The 25444-nt window shown below is 38.4% G+C and overlaps 1 protein-coding gene across 3 annotated transcripts in view; it reads left to right on the forward strand.

Annotated features, from left to right (window-relative positions):
- Positions 1–25444, forward strand: part of CDC14A (cell division cycle 14A) — a 179762-nt gene that overhangs the window by 22242 nt on the left and 132076 nt on the right. For 2 of the 3 annotated variants that reach the window (XM_060085671.1, XM_060085670.1), the window contains exon 4: positions 9281–9373. In XM_060085671.1, the coding sequence (XP_059941654.1) occupies positions 9281–9373 (93 nt within the window). Of the gene's footprint in view, positions 1–1923; positions 1974–5074; positions 5191–9280; positions 9374–25444 lie in introns of those variants that run through there. The other variant, XM_060085672.1, reaches the window with a different exon arrangement.

A 25444-nucleotide genomic window follows, 5' to 3' on the forward strand; every position in this document is an offset into this window, starting at 1 on the left:
GCTTCTCTGAATAATTGGCACTATTTTAACAAATAACTTTTGTTAAAATAACTTAAATAACTTCTGTTCTTTTAACAAAGAACTTCTTAGAATTCTTTTTCTGTGTGGTTTCCTAAATCGTTGAGATGCATTTTATTTTCTACTTTGGAAATTTTTATTTCTTCCAATAAAGCTCTTATTATTTTTTCCCCTTTATTTGATACCTTAGGTCGATAGGTAATATTTTATAGTATATTCTATTCCAAACCCAAATTTCTTATTTTTTATATGTTAAAACGTTTCTCTAAAAGTTGATGATTTGAGGTGATGATTTACTGATATTTTTTTTGTGTGTATTCATATGCATTCTTTTCCCAATGGCCTTCATTTTAATTATATGAATTAAAATGGAAACTTATCCATTACACATTTACTTAGATTAAAAAACCAAAATCAGAAACCACTACCACCAGCAAAAACCCTGTTTCTAATTTTAAACTATACTTTAAAAAATGTAAGTATTAAGAGTTATATAGTAATAGGTAGTAGTTTGCTATTTCTGGTCAAGAGTTACCATAATAAGGGAATCAGTCAAAGAAAGAAGATTTAATGAAGTGAGGACAATTTGCAAAACTGTGTATGTTGTTTAATTTAAAATGTCATCAGTGATTGATAGGCTAGACCAAGAATTGTAATCTTGTACTTCAAAGAATCCATAAACTCCTGAAATTATATATAAAATTTTGTATGTATTTACATTTTTTTTCTGAGAGTATTCATAACATTTTAATAGATTCTCAAAGGGATTTTTGGCACAGACAATGCTAAGAACACTGGGCTGGAATATACGAGCTTCTAAAAGAGAAGACTATAGTAATTAAAGACAAGGTAGTGGTATTTTGAAAAGCAGAGTACCTTTTTCAAAGTTAATCAGTTAAGAAAATCTTTCAATTACTGATTCAGTAATTTGACAGTTTTATAAACATAATATGATTGAACTGACTTTTTCTAAAATAATCAACACAGTTTTAACTGTTGATTTCACTTTTCCTCAGAGAAAAATAAAACCCTAGCCTGCGGGAAAAAAGAGTGTCTCTGAAAAAAGGGGACGTTTTCTAGGGCAGTGATTTTTTTTTTTTTTAATACCTGCTCTTATGAATCAACAGGACAATCACAGTAATCTTGGGGACAATTTAGAGAGATTTAAAAGAATATTGACAGAAATGTAATTTTAAGTGTACAAAACATCCCACATGGTCCTTTCAGGGTAAAAGAAAAAAGGAGAGGGGGGGCATGGTGAAATGGATGATTATATTAAAGCACTGAAAGTACCTGGCAGATGGTGGGGCTCAGGGAATGTCCTTGTTGCTGAATGAATCAGTGCAGTAATCCTATCTGGTAACCAGGTACCTGCCACGGTATCAGGTGGTTGCACACAAGCACTCTTTTGATACAGTGATCAGACCACCCTCTTATTATAACTACAAAAACATGTTGAAGATTGCTTTATGAGGTTATCTTCTGTTGCAGGTTCATGGGCTTTTGGGGGAAGAAAAGCAAGCTACATTCTGGAGAGTGTCCATGTAGTTTAAAGAGGTTTCAGGGGTGCTAAAACAGTGTTAATTCCCACAGGAGTGAGTGTATGTAGAGTTTGCAAGGCCTGCAGCCCTTATGCCATTCAGAAGCCTCAGGCAAGAAAACCCCCTTTCATAGAAAATCCCCAAATGCCTTCAACTATATTATCAGCCTGATCGATTAACCTTTATGAGCAACTTTTCTTGACGTTTTGACTTCTACTTTGAACAAAGGTGCCATTTCATTAAATGAAACATACTGGGTTTGAAAGAAAATGGACCATAAAGAGACACCGTTTTCTTTTTAAATAAACTATTCGATCTGTTTTGTTTTAGCTTTAAATAAAAACATAAACCGTATTTTGTTTTGTACAGCCAAAGAAAAATTTCAAGAATATCCCTTTCCTGGGGAAGTTGGAGGTAAAACATGTAGAGCTCATGGCTGCTCACAGGAAGACCTGTTCATTTTATCGCTTTTGCAATGGAATGACCACTGATTGCTATGGAGACGCTGATTGCTGCAGCCATTACTGGGCTAGCCTAGTCACTGTAAGAGAATGATGCCTTGGTCACCATGGTCCCTGTGCTGTAATCTACTTAATCTGACCATCATCATTGGCAGAGCTTGCTTGTTTAGGGAAGTGCATGGGCTCAGTTTTTTTTTTTATTAAAGGGCATATAATCCAGGCTGCACTAATGTCTTCCTTAGCTTAATCAGGCTGATCGACACAGCTTAAACATCACATTCTAACCACACGACTTGAAGATTTTACTTTTAAGCATGGCAAACAACTTTACCGAAAGGCTGCCCCCAAAATCTGTTTCTTTAAATTGGCCATTAACTCTTTTGTTTTTGTTTTTTGGCTTTGAGCTTAATTGCATCACCTTTTGATTTTGAATGGTTAAGTAGTTTGTGGTCTCCTGACCTAACCTAAACAAGTGCATGATTTGTGTCTGTCACCATAATTCAAGGATAGCCTGGGGTATTTGTGATTTGTGTAGCATGTCATCATTTTCTCTCTGTCTGAGTTGCCGTGGCTTGTTTTTCACAAGGAGTGATCCCATTAGAATGCAACTTTTCACATAGCTTTCCTTTCTGAGATAGAAAATGTCTGTCTGGGGTCAATATCCTCATCTTAGTTTATATTTTTCTAATATGGCAGTCATTGTACTTGGGTTTACAAGTACCATCAAACATTTATATGCTATATTACACACTTGTCATGATTTACATAAGAGTAGTAGAACTTTAATTCTCGCTCAGGGAAACAGTACAGGTCTGGAAATTTCCATAGGTTTGCTTATGTTAATTGATAGATATTCATTACTAAATCCCATCTTTTAGTTACTATTTTTTTACCTTGTTAAATGAAACAATTATTGTACCTGTAATTAAGATCATTCCATTGGGCCTTGCTGTGCTGTGAATGCATCCCTAGGTAGTTATTCTCTTCCATTTGTAATAAGCCTTGGCTAATATTTTCCCCTTGTTTAGCATCAAATATTCATTAGACTTTGAGCACTTAGGAGGCTGGAGACTGGGGTTCTGCTTCCCTTGTTACCATGTTGCTCAGCACTGTGCTTGACACACAACAGCTGCTCACTTCATGCTGATTGAACCATTAGAACTTTCTTCAGCTGCAGTATCCCAGCACTCAGATTCAGCAAACTGATTGCCTATGGGCTGATTTCAGTCCACAGACTTTTTTTTTTTTTTTGGCATGAATGCTGTTTAAAAATTTTGAATTCATGGTCAACATCTGTAATTTATGAAAATTTTCATTAAATTATAGATTTCTGGCTTCTTTTAAATATTGCAGTATCTGATTTGGGCCCAGATTCCTTCATGAGAGCTAGGTCTGTACTGGGTAGGGCATGCTTTTCTAGTTTCCCAGCTGACCCACTTTAAATTCTTGGCCCCTGAGAGCATCTGAATTTGGAACCTCTGGAATAACACATTTATTTATTTATTTATTTATTTATGGCTGAGTTGTGTCTTCGTTGCTGTGTGTGGGCTTTCTCTAGTTCTGGCGAGCGGGCTTCTCATTGTCATGGCTTCTCTTGTTGCGTAGCGTGGGCTCTAGGCACGTGGGCTTCAGTAGTTGTGGCTTGCAGACTCTAGAGCGCAGGCTCAGTAGCTGTGGTGCACGGGCTTAGTTGCTCCACAGCATGTGGGATCTTCCCGGACCAGGGCTCGAACCCGTGTCTCCTGCATTGGCAGGCAGATTCTCAATCACTGCACCACCAGGGAAGCCCTGGAACAGCACCATTTAAAGCAGCTTATTTACTGAAACATTAAAGGAACTTTTCCCTTAGGTGTTATCAGCTGGAATGCAAGAATTTACAAATCGTAATAAAGTTTTCTGAGGAATCTGGGGAAATATGTTTTCTATAACATGCTTTTAAAAGTCACATGGCATGATTTGAAGTTCCTAAAAGAATTTAAATGTCTTTTGGGGCTACTTGACCAGATGGACGGTATTTTAGGATCCATATAGAGTATTTCCAGGAATGGGGCCTTTTCCCACATTTTCATGCAGCTCTTTTCCAAAATTTAGCAATATCTTAGCACAGTGGATTTCAGTGTGTGGTCCTTGGACCAGCAGCATCAGTATTAATTACCAAGGAATTGTTAGAAATGCAAATTCTCTGGCCCTTCCCTGCTAAATCAGAAACTCTAGGGGCAGGGCCCAGCAATCTGTGTTTTAATAAGCTCTCTAGGTGACTCTGAATCAGTCTGTTAAGACGATGAAATACAATATGGTAATATAATAAAATATAATTTAGATTGAAATTTAGTTTGTTTTTTATTTCTGAAAAGTTTTTAAATTATTGACCAATTCAACCTGAGAATTATTTAAATTTTGAACCGTGAAATGTGTTATGGCCTTATAATTGAGAATTAAGGTTTACACAAGTTATCAAGCTCAGTGAGAGAGTTCTGGATTCCTCCCATCTATCACACTTGTGGAGAACACTCAACTCTCATCTGGCCTGGGAGCTATTGGCCAAGTGTGGTAAGCCAGGCCCTCCATGGCTCCAGGCTTATGTTCTCTTGGTAAAAGAGAGACACAGCATGCTCATTATACTTCAGCCTTGCCCAGGACTTCTGGTTTGGGAGTCACTCTGTGTCTGGTCAAACTGGACCCCTTTGGCACTGTCCTACTGCTTTGAGAAATAATGGCATGTAGCAAGTGACTAATAAATATTACTGTTGTTGTTGTTATTATAGAGGGCTGGCTGTGTCCACTTAGGTTAAGAAGATTCAGAAGGCTATATATTCCAGTTTCCAGATTGAAATCTACAATATAGTGTGGATAGTGGCTGCATGTTATAATTTGCAATGAGTCATGTGCAGCCTTGCTGCAGAGCAGACAAATAGTCCAGAGGTCTTAGTATTCCTTCTGTGACATCCTCCTCTTTATATTTAAGACTATATTCATTTGTTTTACCAATTTCTAACTTTACTTTGCTATTGTACACAGTGTTTTTGTAATCTCTAAGCTTTTCATGTAACGCAGAAAGAATCTGTATTAGAGCAAGGAGCTCACTGAAAGCCAGAAGTGATGGTATGATTTAGCAAGTAATCTCCATGAAGGGCGTGGCCGGTACACTGGACTGTAGAGGTGGCAGCCAGGTAAGGAAGAGGCAACTGTCCAGTTTGGAGGCATGAAATTCTCCTGATACTAGAGCAGAACTTGAAAAAATATCTACATGGCTCATTTATAAAATAGAGTCCTATTGTCTGCAGGACTTTCTTTTCTTGCATGGTAAAGTTCTTCCATATGAAAGATCTCAAAGGATGAGCCAAATGTTCCTCTAAAGGCACTTTAGTCATCAGTGTGCTTTGATATGTAATAGGTAGTTTTTGTTTTTGTTTTTAAGATAAGGACATGTTTAATATTTGGAAGGAGAAAACGTTAAAGAAATTGTGTAGATCAACTCAATCATATAAAGCATCAGCTAAACGATTGGCAAAATGTTTTGTTATCCCTGAAATTTTTCATCCTAGTACCAGAATATCTCCTCTGTTGAACAGCGTTACTGCTGCGAGACTTGGGTATGCTGACCCATAAGAGGAAGGCCTGGCTGTGACAGGGAGGGCAATTAGGACAAGGCTTGTTATATATAAGATTTTTCTCTGTTGTCCTTCACTTTGAATTAGTTTTGATTCCTTGAGTGAGAACTCACCTCTCTGTGATATGACCTAGGAGATATTGGCCAAGCTTCACTAAACAGAAGATCATTTCTTTTTTTTTTTTTTTCGGTACGTGGGCCTCTCACTGTTGTGGCCTCTCCCATTGCGGAGCACAGGTTCCGGACGTGCAGGCTCCGGACGCGCAGGCTCCGGACGCACAGGCTCAGCGGCCATGGCTCACGGGCCCAGCCAATCCGTGGCATGTGGGATCCTCCTAGACCGGGGCACAAACCCGTGTTCCCTGCATGAGAAGATCATTTCTTGACTTGCAGTGCTGAGAAAAACACTTGAATTCCAAAATATCTAACCCTAAGCAAAGTAAATGCTAGGAGTTTTAAAAGCTTTCCTAAAAGTCAGATAGAGAACTCTCATTTTAAAAAATCAGTTATTGTAACGTACAGCATGGTGACTACAGTTAATAACACTATTGCATGGGTGAAAGCTGTTGAGAAAGTAAGTCCTGAAAGTTCTCATCACAAGAAAAAAAATTTTGTGAGTAGGTAGGGTGACAGATGTTTTAAAAAAAAGTCAATTATGTTTGCATCCTGTAGGCAGCTTCCAACAGGAGGTATTTCATTTTATTTTATTTTTTAATTTATTTAATTTATTATTTTTATTTTTGGCTGCGTTGGATCTTTGTTGCTGCGCGTGGGCTTTCTCTAGTTTTGGCGAGCGGGGGCTGCTCTTCGTTGAGGTGCACGGGCTTCTCATTGTCGTGGCTTCTCTTGTTGCGGAGCACAGGCTCTAGGCACGCGGGCTTCAGTAGTTGTGGCTCGCGGGCTCTAGAGCGCAGGCTCCGTAGTTGTGGCGCACGGGCTTAGTTGCTCCGCGGCATGTAGGATCTTCCTGGTCCAGGGCTTGAACCTGTGTCCCCTGCATTGGCAGGCGGATTCTTAACCACTACGCCACCAGGGAAGTCTATGTATTTTAAAATAGTTAAAATTTCTAGGTAGATTTTGTGAAGAATATTCTTTATCTGATATAATTTCTGAAAGCTTGTAAAGGTAAAAAAAATTCTTCCCTTAAAATTTTAATTTGTATTATTTTTACTTTAAAAAATGTATAAGTATACAGTGAAAAGAAAGTTTCCTTCAGAATTCCGTCCTCATGGTTCCCATTGTAGGATGGTTCTCTGCATTCCATATACTTTAGAATTAGAGAGAAAAGCAAAAAAGAAGCTAACACAAAAAGTTCAAAAACAATCCAACAGTAAAGACCATTGGCGATGAAAGAATAGCAATAGGAGTTTGTCACTGTTGGCGAGTAAATTTGTAAAATAAATTTAATTCCACATTATTTAATGATAAGAGTAGCTTGTTATGAAACCTAAACTCTTAGTAGAAAAGGGCATTGAAACAGATAATTTAAACTTCCTCAGAAGTGTGTTAGGGATCCAGGAAATGAAAATAGTGAGAGGCTGAGAGCCAGAAGAGCTGAGTCCTTGTGTTCCATCTGACTCATGTTAACGGGGTCCTGGCCTCTGTAAGGCAGTCTTTAGGTAATGTAGGATTTAGACCGTAGAAAAAGCTTAGGTCGTAAGAGCCTTGATTCTTCTTTCAATAAATCAAACATAGCTTATTGATGGAGATAAATCACTGGCAAAAACAAACAAACAAACAAACGAGAAATGTCCAGCAGGTAACAATTCCAAATTGAGAAAGCAAGAAGACAAGTGTCAACACCACTGATGGTGACCTTGAAGTCTTTAGATAACTTGTGTGCTTTCACTCCACTGACCTGAATTGAATAAAATGTACTCTTTAAAAAAATTTATTATTATTGTTTTTAAATGTACTCTTTTAAACTTTATATCATAGGGGTATTTTAGTAAGCTTGTCTGGAAATAAGGACTTTGGTAGTAAGAGACCAAACCTCAAAGAGGTTTGAGGCAAACACTTATTTTTCAAAGTTCAATTTAAAAGAGCAGTGCTGGACTTCCCTGGTGGCGCAGTGGTTAAGAATCCACCTGCCAATGCAGGGGACACAGGTTTGAGCCCAGGTCTGGGAAGATCTCACATGCTGCAGAGCACCTAAGCCTGTGTGCCGCAACTACTGAGCCTGTGCTTTAGAGCCCACGAGCCACAACTATGGAGCCTGCATGCCACAGCTACTGAAGCCTGCGCGCCTAGAGCCCGTGCTCCGCAACAAGAGAAGCCACCACAGTGAGAAGCCCGTGCACCTCAACTAGAGAAAGCCCACGTGCATCAATGAAGACCCACTACAGCCAAAGATAAATAAATAAATTTAAAAAAAATAAAAGAGCAGTGCCATTTTCAGAACATGATTCTTGGTTATCAAAGAAATGCCTGTCTTGGGGCGGTGAGGGTTTCTAGACTTACAGCCATGATGCATAGAACTGCGTTTTCTGTGGTTACACATTAAAGCCAGAATGTTGCTGTTTCATCTTAGAATGGACTTCAGAGTTTTGGAAGAGTTTCTTTTCCTTGTAGAAAATAGCAGGGTAAAGAAAGGTATATAGTTGAGTTCTTACATTTTTAAGGGGGCTCTAAAAGCAGATATTCTGTGGGTTGTGGTTAGTGTGTAGAGTATAAAAAGCTGCCTTTCTAGTTGGTATGAATTTATAGATAAATATTAAAATGTACTTATGTGTCTGTATTTTTGAAAACCATTTGTTTTGAAATATGAGGAAAACCATATAACTGTTTTGAAATATGAGGAAATGGAGTGGATTTCATTGAGTTGTATCATGTTCTCATTGTTTTATGTTTGAATTTTTACTAATAATTTGATTTCATTTTAACAGATCTTTTTGTTTTTACCTTCTTTTCATGTTTAGCATGTATACAATATACTATGTTGCTTATTTTGGATTTAGTTGAGCATGCAGCATATTGCCTGGCATATAGCAGCTGGTGCTTAATAACTGTTCATTTGAGTCCATGAATTTAATATATGGCTATTGTATTAAGATGTTTGCTGACATAATCCTTTTGATGGTTCATTTTTTTTCCATTAACCATTTATTTTCAGGTAATTAAAAGGGGATTTTTTAATAGAACATTATAAAAAGAAAATATTAATATTGGTGCTCTGGTTAATATAGACATTTAAAAATTTTTAGAGAGGAAAATAGATTGGTTGACACATTTAAAAACAAATGGCATAATATGAAAGGCATAGATAAATTTTCTGGGAGTGGGTGTGGTGTGTTAGGGAATGAAATAGGATGAGTTGACTTTACATATAAGATCAAGAGTAAATCTTCAAAAATGTTTCCTGCTATAATAAAGATGCCAATAATTTATCTCCCATTGTATCAGTCTCCTTTCTTGGAGAGAAATATGTTTGGTATGTGCTAATTCTTACATTATGATTGAGCTGTAAAAAGTATGAGCTAGTAACCCTCTATCCCGTACTACTTTTGTATGAATGCCATAGAAATTGAAGTCGAAAGTTGTTAAATTTCACTGATTGTGACATGTCTTTGAAAGTTAAGAGATGATGTTTTTCTGTACGTTTCAACATTGTCTCTGTGGTTACACAAACTCTTTTTATTCCCTCTTTCTAGTCATACAGTTTATCACGAAAGAAAATTGTGCACTACACCTGTTTTGACCAACGGAAAAGAGCAAATGCAGCATTTTTGATAGGTGCTTATGCTGTAAGTACTTTTTTCATGATTTTTTCTATAATCAGGTCAATGGAATGCTAACACTGTCAAATAAAATCCAGGCCACTTTTTCAGTGGCATTGGGAGATGGTGAAGATTATTAGCAGCTTGGGAATTGATCTGGAATGGAAAGTGTGGACCAGTATTGATCATCTGTTTACTCTTGGATCTTATTTTCCATTAGCTAATGAAAGAATCTTGGGACTGCAATGTGTAGCTTGTATTCCACAGTTGTATAGGTGTTTTTAAAATTTATTTTATCTTTTTTTTGTGGTACGCGGGCCTCTCACTGTTGTGGCCTCTCCCGTTGCGGAGCACAGGCTCCGGACGCGCAGGCTCAGCAGCCATGGCTCACGGGCCCAGCTGCTCCGTGGCATGTGGGATCTTCCCGGACCGGGGCACGAACCCATGTCCCCTGCTTTGGCAGGCGGACTCTCAACACTGCGCCACCAGGGAAGCCCGTATAGGTGTTTTTAATAAAAAGAATACCCAGAAAGGATATTTACAGGAAAAAAATATATAGTGGAAGATTATTAAAGACTTAATGGTTTCCTTTTTTGGGGGATAAGAAGAAATCCTTGATTGCATGGGAGAGGATTATTATTATTATTATTATTATCAGTCCATTTATTTATACAAGTGTTTGCAGTAAGCAAACTGAATATAAATCCTGCTTATATTGCAACTTCCCTAATGACTAGACATGACTTTTCAAAAATAATTTTGATTAGAAATTTTGTTCTCTGTAGGCACTAAAATGTAAATATGAGTTCCATATGAATGTGCTACACAATTTTGTTGTGAATACTTCTAGAATTTTCTATATATACTGGCATTGGGCAGACAGGGGAGAGAGGTGTCCTTTTCCCTCTCATCCTTCAGGAAGGTTGGTGTTTCTCTAAAGCCTGGAAGCTCACTGCTGCATGACCTTTCAACGGCTTCCTTCTGAAGACCTTGATGGAAGGAGGCACCAGCTACTAGACATCAAACTCTGCCACATCAACCCAAAAGCTTTGGGGGAAAAAGCCCAGCTGTGCTGTTGAAAAGACTGTCAGCTGTTGCAGGGTGTAGGCTGAGGATAGTGGCAGGCTGACAGCCAGACTGCAGCCCGGGGCCTGAGATGCCCAGCTCTGTCCACCTTTTCTCATCAGGATGTAGCTACAGTAAAGCCTTGGGCCATCCCTTGTGGTACTTTTCTTTCCTGCTCCATAGGCAGCATGCTATAGTATTTGGAATCATGACTAAGAATCAGAAGCACAGTTTTTCATCCTAGAGTGGCTCTGGGATGAGGGGTAAGCCACTTTATCTTTCTTAGCTTTACTTAGTTTCCTTATCTGTAAAATGAGAGGGTTGGATATAATGACCTCTAAGTTTCCTTCCAATTCTGAGGATACCAGCATTATTTGTAGCGCCAGCCAGGCTCTTGCTTTTATTTTAAGAGCATGCATGAAAAGCTGGCTGTTGGCATGAAGGTTCAGTGAAGTGCTGATAAGCTGAATTAAGCAGGCATGCTTATTTTTCACTTCGATAATTACTATTTATTTGAAACTGATAATTGACACCGTGTTTAAAATATGGAGAGTCTGTAATAACCTCTGGATTCGAGCCATGTAAACAAGCGTGTCTTCCTGAGGGGTTTTATGATGTTTTCGGGCATGTTATTCGTGAGACCTTTGTCACAGGGATTGCCGTCAGGAAGAGGTCATTTACTACTCGCTCCTTCCCCCCTCTTCCCCTCCTTCACCCCTTCTTTCTCTTTTTTTCTTTCTTAATGCCCGTCCTTCCTGTTTTTAGTGTCTTCCTTAATTTCAGCATGGCACCTTTGGAATTTTGAATGGAAGTTTAGTTCTAATAGATGCATTGAGCTTGGGGATAAAATATATCTTCTAATGCAGATGTTTCCACCACTTTAAAGCAGCCAAATGAAAGAAAAGCAGTCTGAGGAAGTGCTGAGGGCGGCATGAGCTTGTCTTAAATGCTGGTTACGGTCCTGAGAAGCAGCGTAATGATTATTTTACTAGTCATTTCCCAGTTGATTTTCTTTTCTAATTTTAGAAATGTGTTCCCCAGAAAGGTTTTTGACACAACCCTTAATAAAAATGAGAACCAGGAATTGTCAACTTTCCTTAAAGAAAATTTTGTGCCTTACTTTGTATTATATGTATGCATTTAATTGTTGACTCAAGTATTTTAAGAAGACAGTAATGGCATTATACATACATCTCAGCTAAGATTCATATGTATTACATATTGCTATTTGGGTAAGTCATAATCTCCTGGGGGAATCTTCTTAGACATAAAAGACTTTTACTTTTGGAGTAGCTGTGTAGCCAAATGGGGTGAGCTATGTACATGTGTATTTTTCAGAATCCCCAGCAGTGAAGGTGTTCCTCTTTTTAATATGTGGTATCAGCCCTCTATCAAGGGGCACTGATGACTAATTTGTACTAAGACAAGCCTTTTTCCCTGAGCCTTATTTTTTCTCATTTGTAAAATTTGGTTAATACCAGGGTTTTCTGGTCTACTTCACAGGATTATTATCAAGGTCAAATATCTAACTGCCTGTTTGATAGCACCACATAATATATCTAAATGATATGTCACATTTACTGTGGCAGAATTTTTTATTCCTTCTCTCCACAAACCTATTTATTCCCCTACTCAATGCCTTTTTAGTAAATGAGCTACCATCAGCAACTTACTGAATCAAAGGATAGTAGTCATTTTGATTCCTGTTGTTTCCTCTTCCCACATTATACTCATCAGTAATTTCTAACTCTAAAACACATATTGAGTCAGAATACTTCTTTCCCTCTCTGTTCCTATCACCTAGTCCAAGCCACTGTCACCGTTCACCTGGATGCCCACTACAGCTTCATACATTGTCTCCTTTTCACACCCTTGTTTCCCTTTAATCCAGTTGCTACACAATTGTCAGAGTAATGTTTTAAAACTATAAATTAGATCACTGCCCTCTTTCAAATCTGTCTAATGATCGCTCGCTCTTCTTGGCATGAAATTCAGCCCCCTTACCAGTGCCATGAAGGTCCTCCCTGATCTGGCCCTTTCTCCCTCTGTGATCACCTTACTCAAGATGCTCCCATCACGCTGGCCTTCTAGCTATGGAATCGCAAGTGTGCTCCTGCCGGAAGGCCTTGATATTTCTGTTCTCTCTCTCTCACCTCAGGTTTTTACCTCAGACCCTTGCATTGCTTCTTCCTTCTGATCTGATGTCACCTCCTTAGAGAGACTTTCTCTTGAGTTTTACCTTGCTTCCTCCACCTCCAGTCACCCTCTAGCCCTTTGCTGTTTTAGTCATTTTTTTGTAGCACTCTACTACTTGAAATTATCTGGTTCATTTGTGTATTTACTTGCTTATTATTTCTTTCCTAGACTAGAGGGTAGGGACCTTGTCAGTTTTGTTCATTGCTGTGTCTAGGAGGTGATAAACTATTTAATCAGGGGATAGGCCCAGGCATTCACCAGTTGAACTGGAAACTGGCCACAGTGGGGCCTTCCTCCTGTGCTGAGTCATGGGAAAGTCCAGGGTTGGGGGCAGGGTCCCAGGGAAGAGACGAGGTGGCCAGCCTGGAGGGGGCTGAAGGATTTACCAATGGAATGGAACTATTTCGGTACTCGAACACTGAGCATCAGTTTAGAACTGTGGCCGGCCTATGGTAGATGCTCCATAAATATCTACTGAATGAATGAATAATGGAATGATAAAATATGAAAGAAAGAAGGAAGGTGACTTTCTTTGGGTAACTTCAGAGAGAAACTGAAAATGATCAAATTGGATCAAATTGGACATAAAGTTTAAAGTCATGTCTTCCTCATTACTGGAAATATTTGCAGTAATGATTGAGCCAACCATGTTTTTTTAAAAATTTATTTATTAAAAAAATTTTTGGCTGCATTGGGTCTTCGTTGCTGCACAAGGGCTTCCTCTAGTTGTGGTGAGTGGGGGCTACTCTTTGTGGTGCGCGGGCTTCTCATTGCGGTGGCTTCTCTTTGTTATGGAGCATGGGCTCTAGGCGTGTGGGCTTCAGTAGTTGTGGCACTTGGGCTCTGTAGTTGTGGCTTGCAGGCTGTAGAGTGCAGGCTCAGTAGTTGTGGCACAGGGGCTTAGTTGCTCCACGACATGTGGGATCTTCCTGGACCAGGGCTCAAACCCGTGTCCCCTGCAATGGCAGGCAGATTCTTAACCACTGCACCACCAGGGAAGTCCCTGAACCATGGTCTTTAAAGATGCAGAATCAAAGCAAAGGTTATAGACCAAGGACAGTACCTGTATACAAAGTCACATCACTATCTTGCTTCTTTTTTTTTTCTTTTTTGATAAACTTTGTTTTCAATTATTTTTATTATGGTAAAATATTATGTGTAAAATTTACTATCTTAATCATTTTTTCTTTGTTTTTTATTATTTTTTATTGAGGTATAACTGATATAACATTATATTAGTTTCAGAGGGACAACAAAATGATTCAATATCTGCAAATAATTGCAAAATGACCACTACAACAAATCCGGTTAACATCTGTCACCATACATAGTTACCAAAAATCTTTTTTTCTTTGATGAGTCTTAAGCATTTTAAAGTGTATAGTTCAGTAGTATTAGGTACATTCATATTGTTGTGCAACTATCATTCCTTGCTTTTGAGTGTGACATCTTGTGCAGACATTATGTACCTACAGAGTCAGGGCTTTGCCTGTGGTTTCTCTGTTAGATCATGACTTTAAGTATGTCACAGGAGCCTTTGTGTTTCTATTTCCTTATCTGTAAGTGAGGGAGAGCCTTTTTATGTTTTATCTCCTAGAGGTGTCATGAGTATCAAAAAGGAGATGAAATACAGAACATCATGTTCAGTAGGAAATCCACAAACCCTTCTCTGTGGGTGATCTGAAAGCCAGAGTTGCTGGAATGATGTGGCCACTGGAGATCACAGTGACGCTCAGCAGATGACAGGCACCCATTTCAGGGCAGTCCCCGCTCATGAAGCATCTCTTTATCCCTAAGCTGTGATGTTGTGCTCCTTGAGATGGAGGGCTCAGATTTTAAGAACAGACCAACTTTGTTGGAAAAATATTTCCCTTCCAGGACAATACTCAGTGCAGTTTCTATTTTAGAGTTAGGATGCTTAGATTATCATAGCATCCAAAATACTCCCATATGAATTTGAAGAAGATGGCTTTAAAAAAATTAAAAGCATGAATTAACTAGGCTCTTGCCACATGCTTAGAGACCAAATCCTCACTTGTTTCTGTATTGTTTTCGGTTCACAGAACTATGGTAAAGGGATCAAGGAGAATTTGGAGCAGGCCATGATGATTGAAGGATTGGAAAATAATTCAGAGTTAAAGAATTAAGAATTTTTTCAGCTATGTGGAGGATTCTGGTTACCACATTGTATGTTCCTTAACACTCTTGTTAAGGCCTCATATTGCTAAATAAGGGGTCTAATTATGGATTAACTGGGACTGGCCCGAACCAGATGTCATGTCTGAATCAGGGATGACAAGGCTAAGGTTTGTAGACTTTCTAACCATATCTATGTCTGCTATTTGTTTTGTAGACTATACTTAAGGCTTTAGCAGTTATATTATACCTCTAAGTCTACTACTAATTGCAGAGAAGCCATTCTCCATCTGGTGTAGTGGTTGAGAGCAAAGACTTCAGCAGAGCCACAGGCTTGGCCTTGAATTCACTTGTTTTTTGTGTGTCTTGACCAAGTTATTTAACTCATTCAAACTCCTGTTTTTTCCATCTTTAAAACAGAGATAATAACACCCCGCCTAACATTGTTGCGGTGAGGACTGAAGGAGGTGATGCTCATGAAGGTGTCAGGGAAGTGCCTGGCATTTTAAGCACTTAGGAATGGCTGGTGCTCTAGGCAGGAAAGTTGTGTGGCCTTCCAAATCATTTTCTGAGCCATTGTCTTACTTCCCCTGAAGAGCCAAAGGCTGCTCACCTCTTTTTCTCTGCTTGTCTTCCCTCCTTTCCATCCCATTTCACACTTAGATCCTTCCTTGACTCAGTAACACTCAAAAGGTTGTTAATGTGATGATTGCTTAGAATAATTCACTGGAAGGTGTGAAGGTGTGTGTATGAGTCTTTTTTCCCCCTCCTAGGATGTTATCTTCATTCTAAAGGAAGAACCTGTCTAAAGCAAATGAATTTCTCATTTTTGAGATGTGTATTCAGGTATTCGTTAGTTCAGTGAGTATTTATTTAGCTCACATGAGCTTAACTTCAGCATTGCGGTGGGCTCTGGGAAATAAAATAAAAATTTTTTTAAAAAGAAAGAAATAAAAAAAGAAGAAAGAATGAATGCCTAGCTTTAAAATAGGGGAACAGATGAGCAACAAGTAATTTGGGAAAAGTGTGTAGTAGTAAGTGCCAAATTTGGATAAAAATTCATTCAACAAGTGTTTTTCCAGGCCTTGTCATACATGAGGTCTTGTTCTAGGAGTTGAGGATACTAAGGTCAATAGCTCCCTGCCTTCTGGTGTTGGTGTTGGGGGACCAGGGTCAAACCTGGAGAGATTTGAGAGGGATGAAGGATGACCAACCCCAGCAGGCCAAGTTGGGAAGGGAATATCAGATGGGGGGCATGGCATGGAGGGGAAGATGCTTTTTGGGGAGGATAGGAGGGGTTGGGAAATGATTAAATTATTTTAAACACCTAGTTTGAAAAGAGGATAATTTACTGAATTTAATCTAACAAATTGGCATAACCACATTATAGAAGAAAAGTAGAAAGTTTCTCTTGTAATTATATCTCTCTAAGTTTGAACTATTAGGTATAATTGCAGTGTAGTTTTGTGAACCTTTTTTCACTTGGCCTACATATGTTTTGCCTTTTTGCTACCTATGTGACCAAATAATATTCCCTTTAGAGTACATACCATTGTTTAACATTTTAGATTCTTTTCAAAATTTTTTATAATGTGACAAACAACTTTCTGCATTGTAAATGCTTCTTTTTGTGGATTTTTGTCTTTAGATTGCCAGAAGTGTGATTAATAGATTAAAAAAAATCAGCATAACTTTAGGCTCTTGGAGTATATTACCATATTTAAGCCAATTTCCACTAAATTTGGTATCATGTGGACTCTTCAGTGTTATATACCTTTGTATAATGGGGATAAACACTAAAGATTTAAAAATTCATTTGGTAGGGCTGGGGGAGGGAAGGATTGGGAATTTGGGAATTGCAGATGCAAACTAGTATATATAGGATGGATAAACAACACGGTCCTACTGTATAGCACAGGGAACTCTATTCAATATCCTGTGATAAACCATAATGGAAAAGAATGTGAAAAAGAATATATATGTATAACTGAATCACTTTGCTGTACAGCAGAAATTAACACGTTGTAAATCAACTATATACTTCAGTAAAATAAAAAAACATAAAAATTTAATTGGTGAAAATATTTCATTGTTTTACTAATCATTTTTTAATGATTAGTACCTAGGTTGATTATTCCTGTAGTTTTATTTGTAGGTATATTAACTTTTTGAATAGCTTGTGTTTTTAAAATTTGTTTATTACTGTATTTGGACCATTAAAAGCTGAAAAGTAACTATCAGTCTCTTTCCTTTAAAAAATAAGTCATTTCCCTGTGTCTTAATTTGTATCAATAGATGTAGACCCCTAGAAATCACATCCACCAGTCCAAGTTTCTGTTAGAAATTAGGAAGTCTGTATACCTTAAGTTCTGTTACTTATCAAAATGCTGTATTAATAAGTACTTTTGTGTGGTTGAATACAAAGATGGTTATTGGAACTGCTCATAATGAACTTACTGATTATTTAACACTGAGTGGTTTACTGAATTTTACAAAAAATTATATTTGGGACAGTATTATTTAAAAGTGGTTAATGTGTGTGTGTGTGTGTGTGTGTGTGTGTGTGTTTAAATCATTGGAAAATGGTAGACGAGGCAAACTGATTCTGAATTTGTTTTTGTCTTATTTCTGACTCACAGTTCATCCATAAATTGCAATTTCAGAACTGCTTTAAATTATCATTAAAAAAACTATAGGTTAAACAAATGTTATTTAAAATGTAGGTTAAATTATCAAGAAAATAGTTGGTTCAAAATAATAAAGGTGTTTACCTTAACTATTTATTAAAATAGTAATAAAGTGGATGTCAGTTACCAGTGTTCTGTCAACCTCTGTGGCTTCTTGGTAAACCTACCAGGTAGTGTTTGCTTCTGCAATAGAAATTGTGGAGAGGAAGGGAGGAGTGGCTTATGGCTGGGGCAGGGTAGTTTCCTGTTTGCAGTTCCTTCCTTTTATAGCTTGATAGGCAAGAATGCTAGTGCCTGCAAGTGGGCCAGAGAGGCTTTTATCCTCGCAGGCTTGCATTTTTGGTGTCTTTAAGAAGGTCAGTCTCCCTCAAATCATACAGCATTTTCAATTTCAAACTCTTTGAATTCGGAAATTCTGTTAATCTTCTGCATATGGATAGAGCGATACCTTTTTCAACTTTCCTTGCATGTTTTATTTAGCTGTGGGTTAGAGAAATCAGCTGTTTGCTTTTCACTTGTGGAAGGTTTGTTTCTCAAGTTTAACTGTCTTTTCAGTCTTTTTCCCCCCCCTTCTTCCTGCTAACAAGTTTCCTCTGTGCTGTAAACGCACACACACAGACACACACACACTGTATTTAGGAGAATATATTTCAAGGGTGATACTGTGTCTGCTCACACAGTTTTGAATTTCATTAGTAGCCTTGAAAAGGCATATACTTTCTATGTGAAAAGCTTATGTCCGTTTGTTTCATTTCCATACTGAATTCAGGGGATGTACTTTTATTTTTTTAATTTATTTATTTTATTTTTGGCTGCATTGGGTCTTCCTTGCTGCACGCGGTCTTTCTCCAGTTGCGGCGAGCGGGGTCTACTCCTTGTTGCGGCGCGCAGGCTTCTCGTTGTGGTGGCCTCTCCAGTTGTGGAGCACGGGGCTCCAGAGCGCAGGCTCAGTAGTTGTGGCGCATGGGCTTAGTTGCTCCGCGGCACGCGGGATCTTCCCGGACCAGGGCTGGAACCCGTGTCCCCCTCATTGGCAGGCGGACTCCCAACCACTGCGCCCCCAGGGAAGCCAGGGATGTACTTACTTAATGCTCGGAATGGGAAATTTCGTTTTGTTCCCCACAGCAGCCCCAGCATCTAGAACAGTGATGCATCCTAAGTGCTCAATGAATACTTGCATGAATGACCGAATGTTTAATTGATAAATAAACATTAGTAACATTGATAAACACATTGATAAATAAGTTATCTTCCACGATTCTTGAAAGTTTGATATGGGGTAATTAAAAAGCTGGACTGCTTAAAAATAAATTAGGAAGTCAGTACTAATTATAGAAATAACAACAAGAATCAGTGTTTTGAGGCATTACTTTTATAAATTTACAGAGTAAAATAAGGTGTTTTAAATAGCTCTCTAAAATTTTAGAACTGAAATGGACTTTGTTAATATATATAAACATTTGAAATCAGTATTATGGATGATAGTCTTCATTTTATCCCTAGCATTATTTCTGTTTTTCTCAGTAGGGGAAAATCCTTATTTATGCATATAAGTAGTTGCTTAAAAATGTCAATCACTTTTTTAACAGTTGTCCTTGTACTCTCCATATACTTTTCAATAAGAACTAATTCAAATGCTCAAAAAAACAAAAGAATACTGGAAAAATTTTCAATCAGTTGCATTAAAAAAATTTAACTGTATTCATTTTTTATGGAAAAAAATTAGAAAAGAGACACTGAAAGCCCTGAAGATATTATTCATTATCATCATGTGATTTGGTACTAAAAAACCCCAAAAGACTCACTTTTGCAGAACCACTGAAGTATCTCTGTAAGAAACTGACTGGGAAAAAAAAAATCCTGCTCCAGTCCTGCTTTCTCAGATGGAGAATCTGAGACCAGAGAGGTCAAGTGTTTTGCCCAGGGTCAAATCCAGTTAGTGAAAGAGAGTGACTAGAACCCTCCGCCAGGTTCCCAGTTGGAGGTATATCCACCCACAGAACATAGCTGAGCAGTGCTAGTCTTGTAATAATACTGTGTCTAAACCACAATATTCTGCAGAAGATTCAAAACAGCATGTAGTGTGAAAGGGTGAGATATTCCAGTTGGAAAGCAATGTTTCCAATACACTGGTCATGCAGTTTCTCTTCCAGGCAGCATCTAAGCTTTAATTCTGGCTGATGGAGCTAACACCCCAATAAGTTTGTGTAGCAACCAGGTGAAATGGCAGTTTTCCTCACATTCGCCTCAGTGATGTCTATGGATGTCCTAAAGTGGTTCTAAGTGTCAGGAGTGATAGAAAAACAGGAGAACCAAGGAGTGACATGAAGTAGTTTATCTTAGGACTGGGTTTTCCAAGCTTTTTTCACTATAATCCACAGTAAGAAACATATTTTACATTGCAGCTTAGTTCATATACTCATACACACACACACACACACACATACACACACACAGACATGCACATACCATTCACATGAATAATTGAAACAAAAGGTTCATGAAACAAATTTTACCTTACAATGGGTGAGGTATACTGACGTTTTATATTCTGTCCTATTTTATTAAAGAAAAGTCTTTATCCATTAAATTGATTTTGCTGCTCACAACCATTGGAGATTCTGCTTGCTGTGCTTAGATCTGAAATGTATTTGCATGTTTTTTAGGGCATCGATTTTGACACTGAACATGCAGGTGACTGTTTGGCCCATCTGGGTTAGTCTACAATTAACGCAAACAGCTGAAGTAAATTTTAAAGTGTCCTGAACTCCTCAGAGGTGCCTCTCTCTAAATATCAAGATATACAGCTGGCTCCCACATGATTTTCATTCATTTGCTACTTGATTATTAGAAAAAGCTGAGTTTGTTTTAATCCCTCGAATAATACAATTTATCTTTGCACATCGCACTTCCATTTAAATCACTATGTTTCCCTCAAACTCCTCTCCTACACATCCCCTTCTTCCTGGCAGCCCAAATGTGCATTTATTCATTTGGGGACAACCTTGAATGAGAAACGTCTGTGCTTGGGTCAGCACTGGGGGCCCTGAGGAGCCAGTGCTGAGCCTGCCTCTGGGTCTGTTATGTGAGTGCCTGTCCAGTTTAGTTTCTAAATTTGTGCTCATGATATGTAATGCCCTATTGACCTCATGACATCTAATCTTAAACCTTAGGTTTGTAAGGGTTTTTGAATGCATACTTTTAATCTATGTGAATTTTATTTCAAGTCTCTCTTTTCTATTTGACATAGTGAATAAAATAGTGGCCGTTTCCCCATTATGGACAGTGAACTAATAACTGAAAAGCCCTCTCCATATGTAATTTCTGAAATTTTAAATAAAGCGGGAGCTAACTGCAGCTCCATTGAGGTTGCTGTGTGTTGAGTTATTCCTAAGACTCTTAGTGCCCCAAAAATGGTCACCACAGCAATAAACTCAGACCGTGCCCATGCTGGCTACTAGGCCCCATGTCAGCACCACTCTGCTCCTGCATCTTTCTTAGTTCTCTTCTTCGCTGTGCCTCTGCCTCAGCCTTCCTTCCTGGTGTCCACCCTCTCTCACCTTCCATAATAAATGCTTATAGGGCTTCTGAATTTTCGTTATGGAAAACCAGGCTCTTATGATGAGAACCTAAAGCGAGAGATGTAGTTAGTCAGCAAATTCATGGTTAAAGTAAATAGTCGGGCTAGGTAAGTGTAAGTTCAGCCTGAAAGAGATATTTAGAGTTACTGTAGTACCTCAGAGAATTATTTAATAGGGGAGTAACATTTGTGGTTCATAGTTTCAAATTAAGGAGCAGACAGACAAGCCTTTCCATGTGAAGATACATACTGTAGGATGAATCAGACTTTAAAGTTCTTTCATGAGTGGGTGTGTGAGTCAATTAGTGGGGCCTACTTTGGGAAATTTGTAAATTGATTGAAAAAAAAAACAACCCATAATTCCTTTCTCAGAGAAACTTTCTGATGTTTTTTCCGTAATTGGTCCAGTCTCCTTTCCTCTCCTCCCAACTGTTTATTTTGTCATTTCTTATTATCTGACCCAGAAACTGGCTTAATTATAGCTTTTCTTACCTTGTCTTGTAATTAATTACATGTGATATAATCCACTAGATGAGCTCTTTGCTATTACTTGCTTTGCCATCTCTCTCCTACTAGAATGAGCTCCTTGAGTAGAGGAATGACTGTTACTCACATTTATAGCCTCAGTACCTAACATAGTGCCTGTCTGTATTGTTTTAAGGAATAAGGAATGAACAAGATAGGAGACAGCCGTGGAGGGAATTCAGATTCCCAAGGTGACTGATCTTGTGTTAACAGTGTGTGAGAAATAATGCAGACAGACTCTAAGCTCGAGGTCTTCATCACACCACTCCTACCCCCAGGTCCTGTAGTTGACTTCTGTAACCCAGGTCTCAGCTGCAGTGCTTTCAATTTGAAATCCACTGCTTATTAAAACTTCTGGGAATGGAGCCATCCCGTACAAAGAATTTAGGGTTATGCTGTAACTCTCTTAACAGCATTGTAGGGTATTGTCTGTCTTGGAGTTGGGAAAGCCTTAAATCCCATTAGTTTGAATGTGGTACTATGCTCCCTTCAGAAATGTCTGAAATTTGGAGAAAATTCTTGGTGTCTGTAAGGGAGTTGTAGTTTTGGCAGCAAGCTGCATATTTTGCCAGGAGCCAAATTTTAAGTTTTATTGTCTTTCTGGAAACACATCTGCGAAATAATGGAAATAGTGACAAAATGTGCTTAATATTTTAAAACAGTTTCTAAAATCATTTTGTTTACTTGTCTCCAAGTCAGATATTTGAATTAAAAAACAACAACAACTTTTAGAATATCCTGACATTGGGCTATGACATTATTAACACAAAGTTTAAAAAATATATTAGATATTAAATTTTATATATGTGTACTGGCTAATGACAGTATTTTACTTCTGAATTCATGGAAGAGGAAGTTAGATTTTAGTTGTGGATTAAGATCATTCTATTACAGTTAAAAATTGGGGGATTTACCCAGAATGTGGGCAAGTGGATTTCCTTAATAAACTTTATCTTACTTTTTTTTTTTTTTTTTGTTAAGGAACAGTAGTTGACCTAGACCTTGAGTTAAACACAAAGACTACAGTGTGAGATGGTGGTGGGAGTGTCTACTCTAGCAATCCAGAGAGTAATTCCTCCTCTGAAGAACTGCTCCAGTGGAGCTGTATACAGTGATTCTCCCCTAAGTTACAAAAATAGACAGACCTTAGATAGGCTCTCCCCTCACCCTGCCTGCCCACCCGTACCCTTCCCTCCTCCTCTGCCTCATTGTACTAGGAGACCTAGAGAAATTAAGTAACTGTCACAAGAGGCAGAACAGGGAGGGACAAGAACCCCCTGTATCATTGGCATTCCATTTCTTCCCCTCTTCGTTAGCAGCACCCCCTGTTCAGGTAGACACCCATAGCCAAGTTAACACCATGTATGAAGTAACCAGTTACCTCTTTTCTCACACTTTGCTCTTGGCTTTCCTTTATGCCTGTTACTCGTTCACATTCCTTGTTATCTCTGTGTAGCTCTCCATCTTCATCTTTTTTTCCCCTACTATTTCCATCTCTTTCTCCTTCCTCTGTTTCTGATCACATCTCTCCTGTTGCTCTGTTCCCTTCCTTTCGCCCCTCCTTCTGTCTTAATTGGCTGGTATATAGAATAGCAATATTGTAATAATTGGAGTTTTTTGGTTTCGTGTAACAGAAACTGGCTCTGACTTGCTTAAGCTCAAAACTTTAGAATGAATTTCCGTGTAGTTTAGTCAAAAGAGGGAAGTAGAGGGCTCCTGTAGCCTTCACTGTTTAATAAAAACTCTTTATTCATTTTAATGGGAAATAGCCTTTCCCTCTCCCCTTCTATCTGGTTCATTTGTTCATTCTGTCATTGGGCAAATAATTATTGAGCAGCTGTGCCAGATACTCTTCTAGGCTCTAAGGATATAGCAATGAAAGAGAGAGGTAAAAATCCCTGACCCCATGGAGCTTATATTCTGCTGGGGGAGACAAACAAAGAAATAAAAGGTCAGTGATAATGGCTTTGGGGTGGTGTGCTAGTGTTTGGCTAGTTCAGATTGGAAGTTCAGAGAAGCTGTCTTTGAGGTGATAACAGTTAAGCTGATAAAGAGGAAGAACATTCTAGGCAGAGGTAATAGCAAGTACAAAGGCTTTAAGGTGGGCATGAGCTTGTGTATGACTGAGGAACCAAGAGAAAGCTGATGTGGCTGGAGCACAGCGGGTGAAAAGGCTGATGCAGCGATGAGGTGTCTCTGCCAGTGCTTGTGTGTGAGGGGAAGAGTTTGGATTTTATTCTCCATGACTTGGGAAGCTGTTAGAGAGTTGAAATGATCTGATTTGCACTTAAAAGGACTTTTAAAACTCATCTTTTAGAAACCTACTCAAAGGTCTCCATGATACCAGTTATCTCTGGGTTTCAAATTTCTCTTATGCTACTATGCCATGATGGTCTGAGTATTTACATGTCTGCCTTCCCTGTCATCTTCATTTTTATATCCCTAAAATATAGCTCAGTGTCTACAAGTAGACAGTGAAAGAAGAGGTGCATTTTTCACATGGTTGTCACGGGCATTGGCAAAGCCTACTGTGCCATTGGAATTTCATTGAGAATGGAGACCTCCTTTCTTATATTAACTATCACTTAAAGCTAAGGGAATAATATTTGTAGTACTGTGATGTAATTCAGGTACTGAGCCTTCTGACTTCTATAACATTTCTAATATTGGTCCTCAACTATAATTATGTATCAGAAATACCTGTGGGCCTGACCTGTCATATCTGGCAAATCAGAATCTCAGGGGGGAGAAGCCAAGATATCTATATCTTAAACAACTTTAAAGGTTTTTCTGAGGAATATTTGAAGTTGTGATCCCCTGGCTTGGAAGATCTGAAGTAATATACAAAGGATGCTCCACAAGGTCAGGAATATATTTGCCTGTTCTTGCATATTATCCATGGTGCCTGGTACCAGTAACTGCTGTATGAAGAAATTAATTACCTGTGTGTAGAACTTTGGAGAATTCTCTGCTCATCTCCTTTTCCTTTCTTCTCCCTCTTCCTAATTTTCCTTACTATGAGTAAATCTGCAATGCAAGTCTTTTTTTTTTTTTTTTTTTGCAATGCAAGTCTTGATGCTGATGAAAAGATGGTGGTGAGAAATTGCTGGCCAGGGGTGAAGGGGGTGTTTTCTGGGAGTAGTGAGGTCTACCTGCAGTAGTGAGCTGGAATGAGAGGGAAATTTCCAGTAGCTGCAGGGAAGGTGGATGGACTTCTATATATTACATATTGGATATGTATGCAATAGATAGATCTGTGGGTTGGATTTAAATTATTTTTATTTAAGTTGAAGTTTCCTTCACTTGTTTCAGTTCTACTGTTTGTGAAATTAGTAAACTAAAGTATTTAGGGAACGTGGTTACTTCTTAAAAAAGTATATACATTTAAGAATGATAAACCATATTACGTTCTTGTAGGATACATCTGTCATGTGGCATCTATTTGAACAGTTTGGGCTAATGCACAGTAAAATTGCCACTGAATCCTTTCTGCAAACACCTGCCTGGTGGGCAAAGCTCTTGCTTCTCTGCTTTCTCTAAGCAACAACTCTTTGTAAATACTGGAAGAGAACAACCAGTTCCTCGTTTGTGTTCATCGTTGGCTTTCTATTCTTGAGTCAATTCAAAGAACAGTAGCTTACAAGTTACTATGAGATTCTAGATCTGAGATTTAGTTTACATGCTGTGTGACTTCTGTCTTAGAAGTTTTCAAATTGAAAAAGCAGAAGGTGACTATATTCAAAAAGGAAAAATCTTTTTTGTTTTTGGTCCCTCAGGTGCATGCTCTAGTTACGAACATAAATACAGTGGATTGTCTGGTCTACCTCCTTGCCTCCTAGGAAATCTCAGGCAGCTGTAAGTTGCCTTAAGTCATGGGAAGCAAGCCACACTTTTGTCTTATGGAGCCTG

Source organism: Mesoplodon densirostris, chromosome 2, assembly GCF_025265405.1.
Source record: "Mesoplodon densirostris isolate mMesDen1 chromosome 2, mMesDen1 primary haplotype, whole genome shotgun sequence".
Classification (NCBI taxonomy): Eukaryota; Metazoa; Chordata; class Mammalia; order Artiodactyla; family Ziphiidae; genus Mesoplodon; species Mesoplodon densirostris.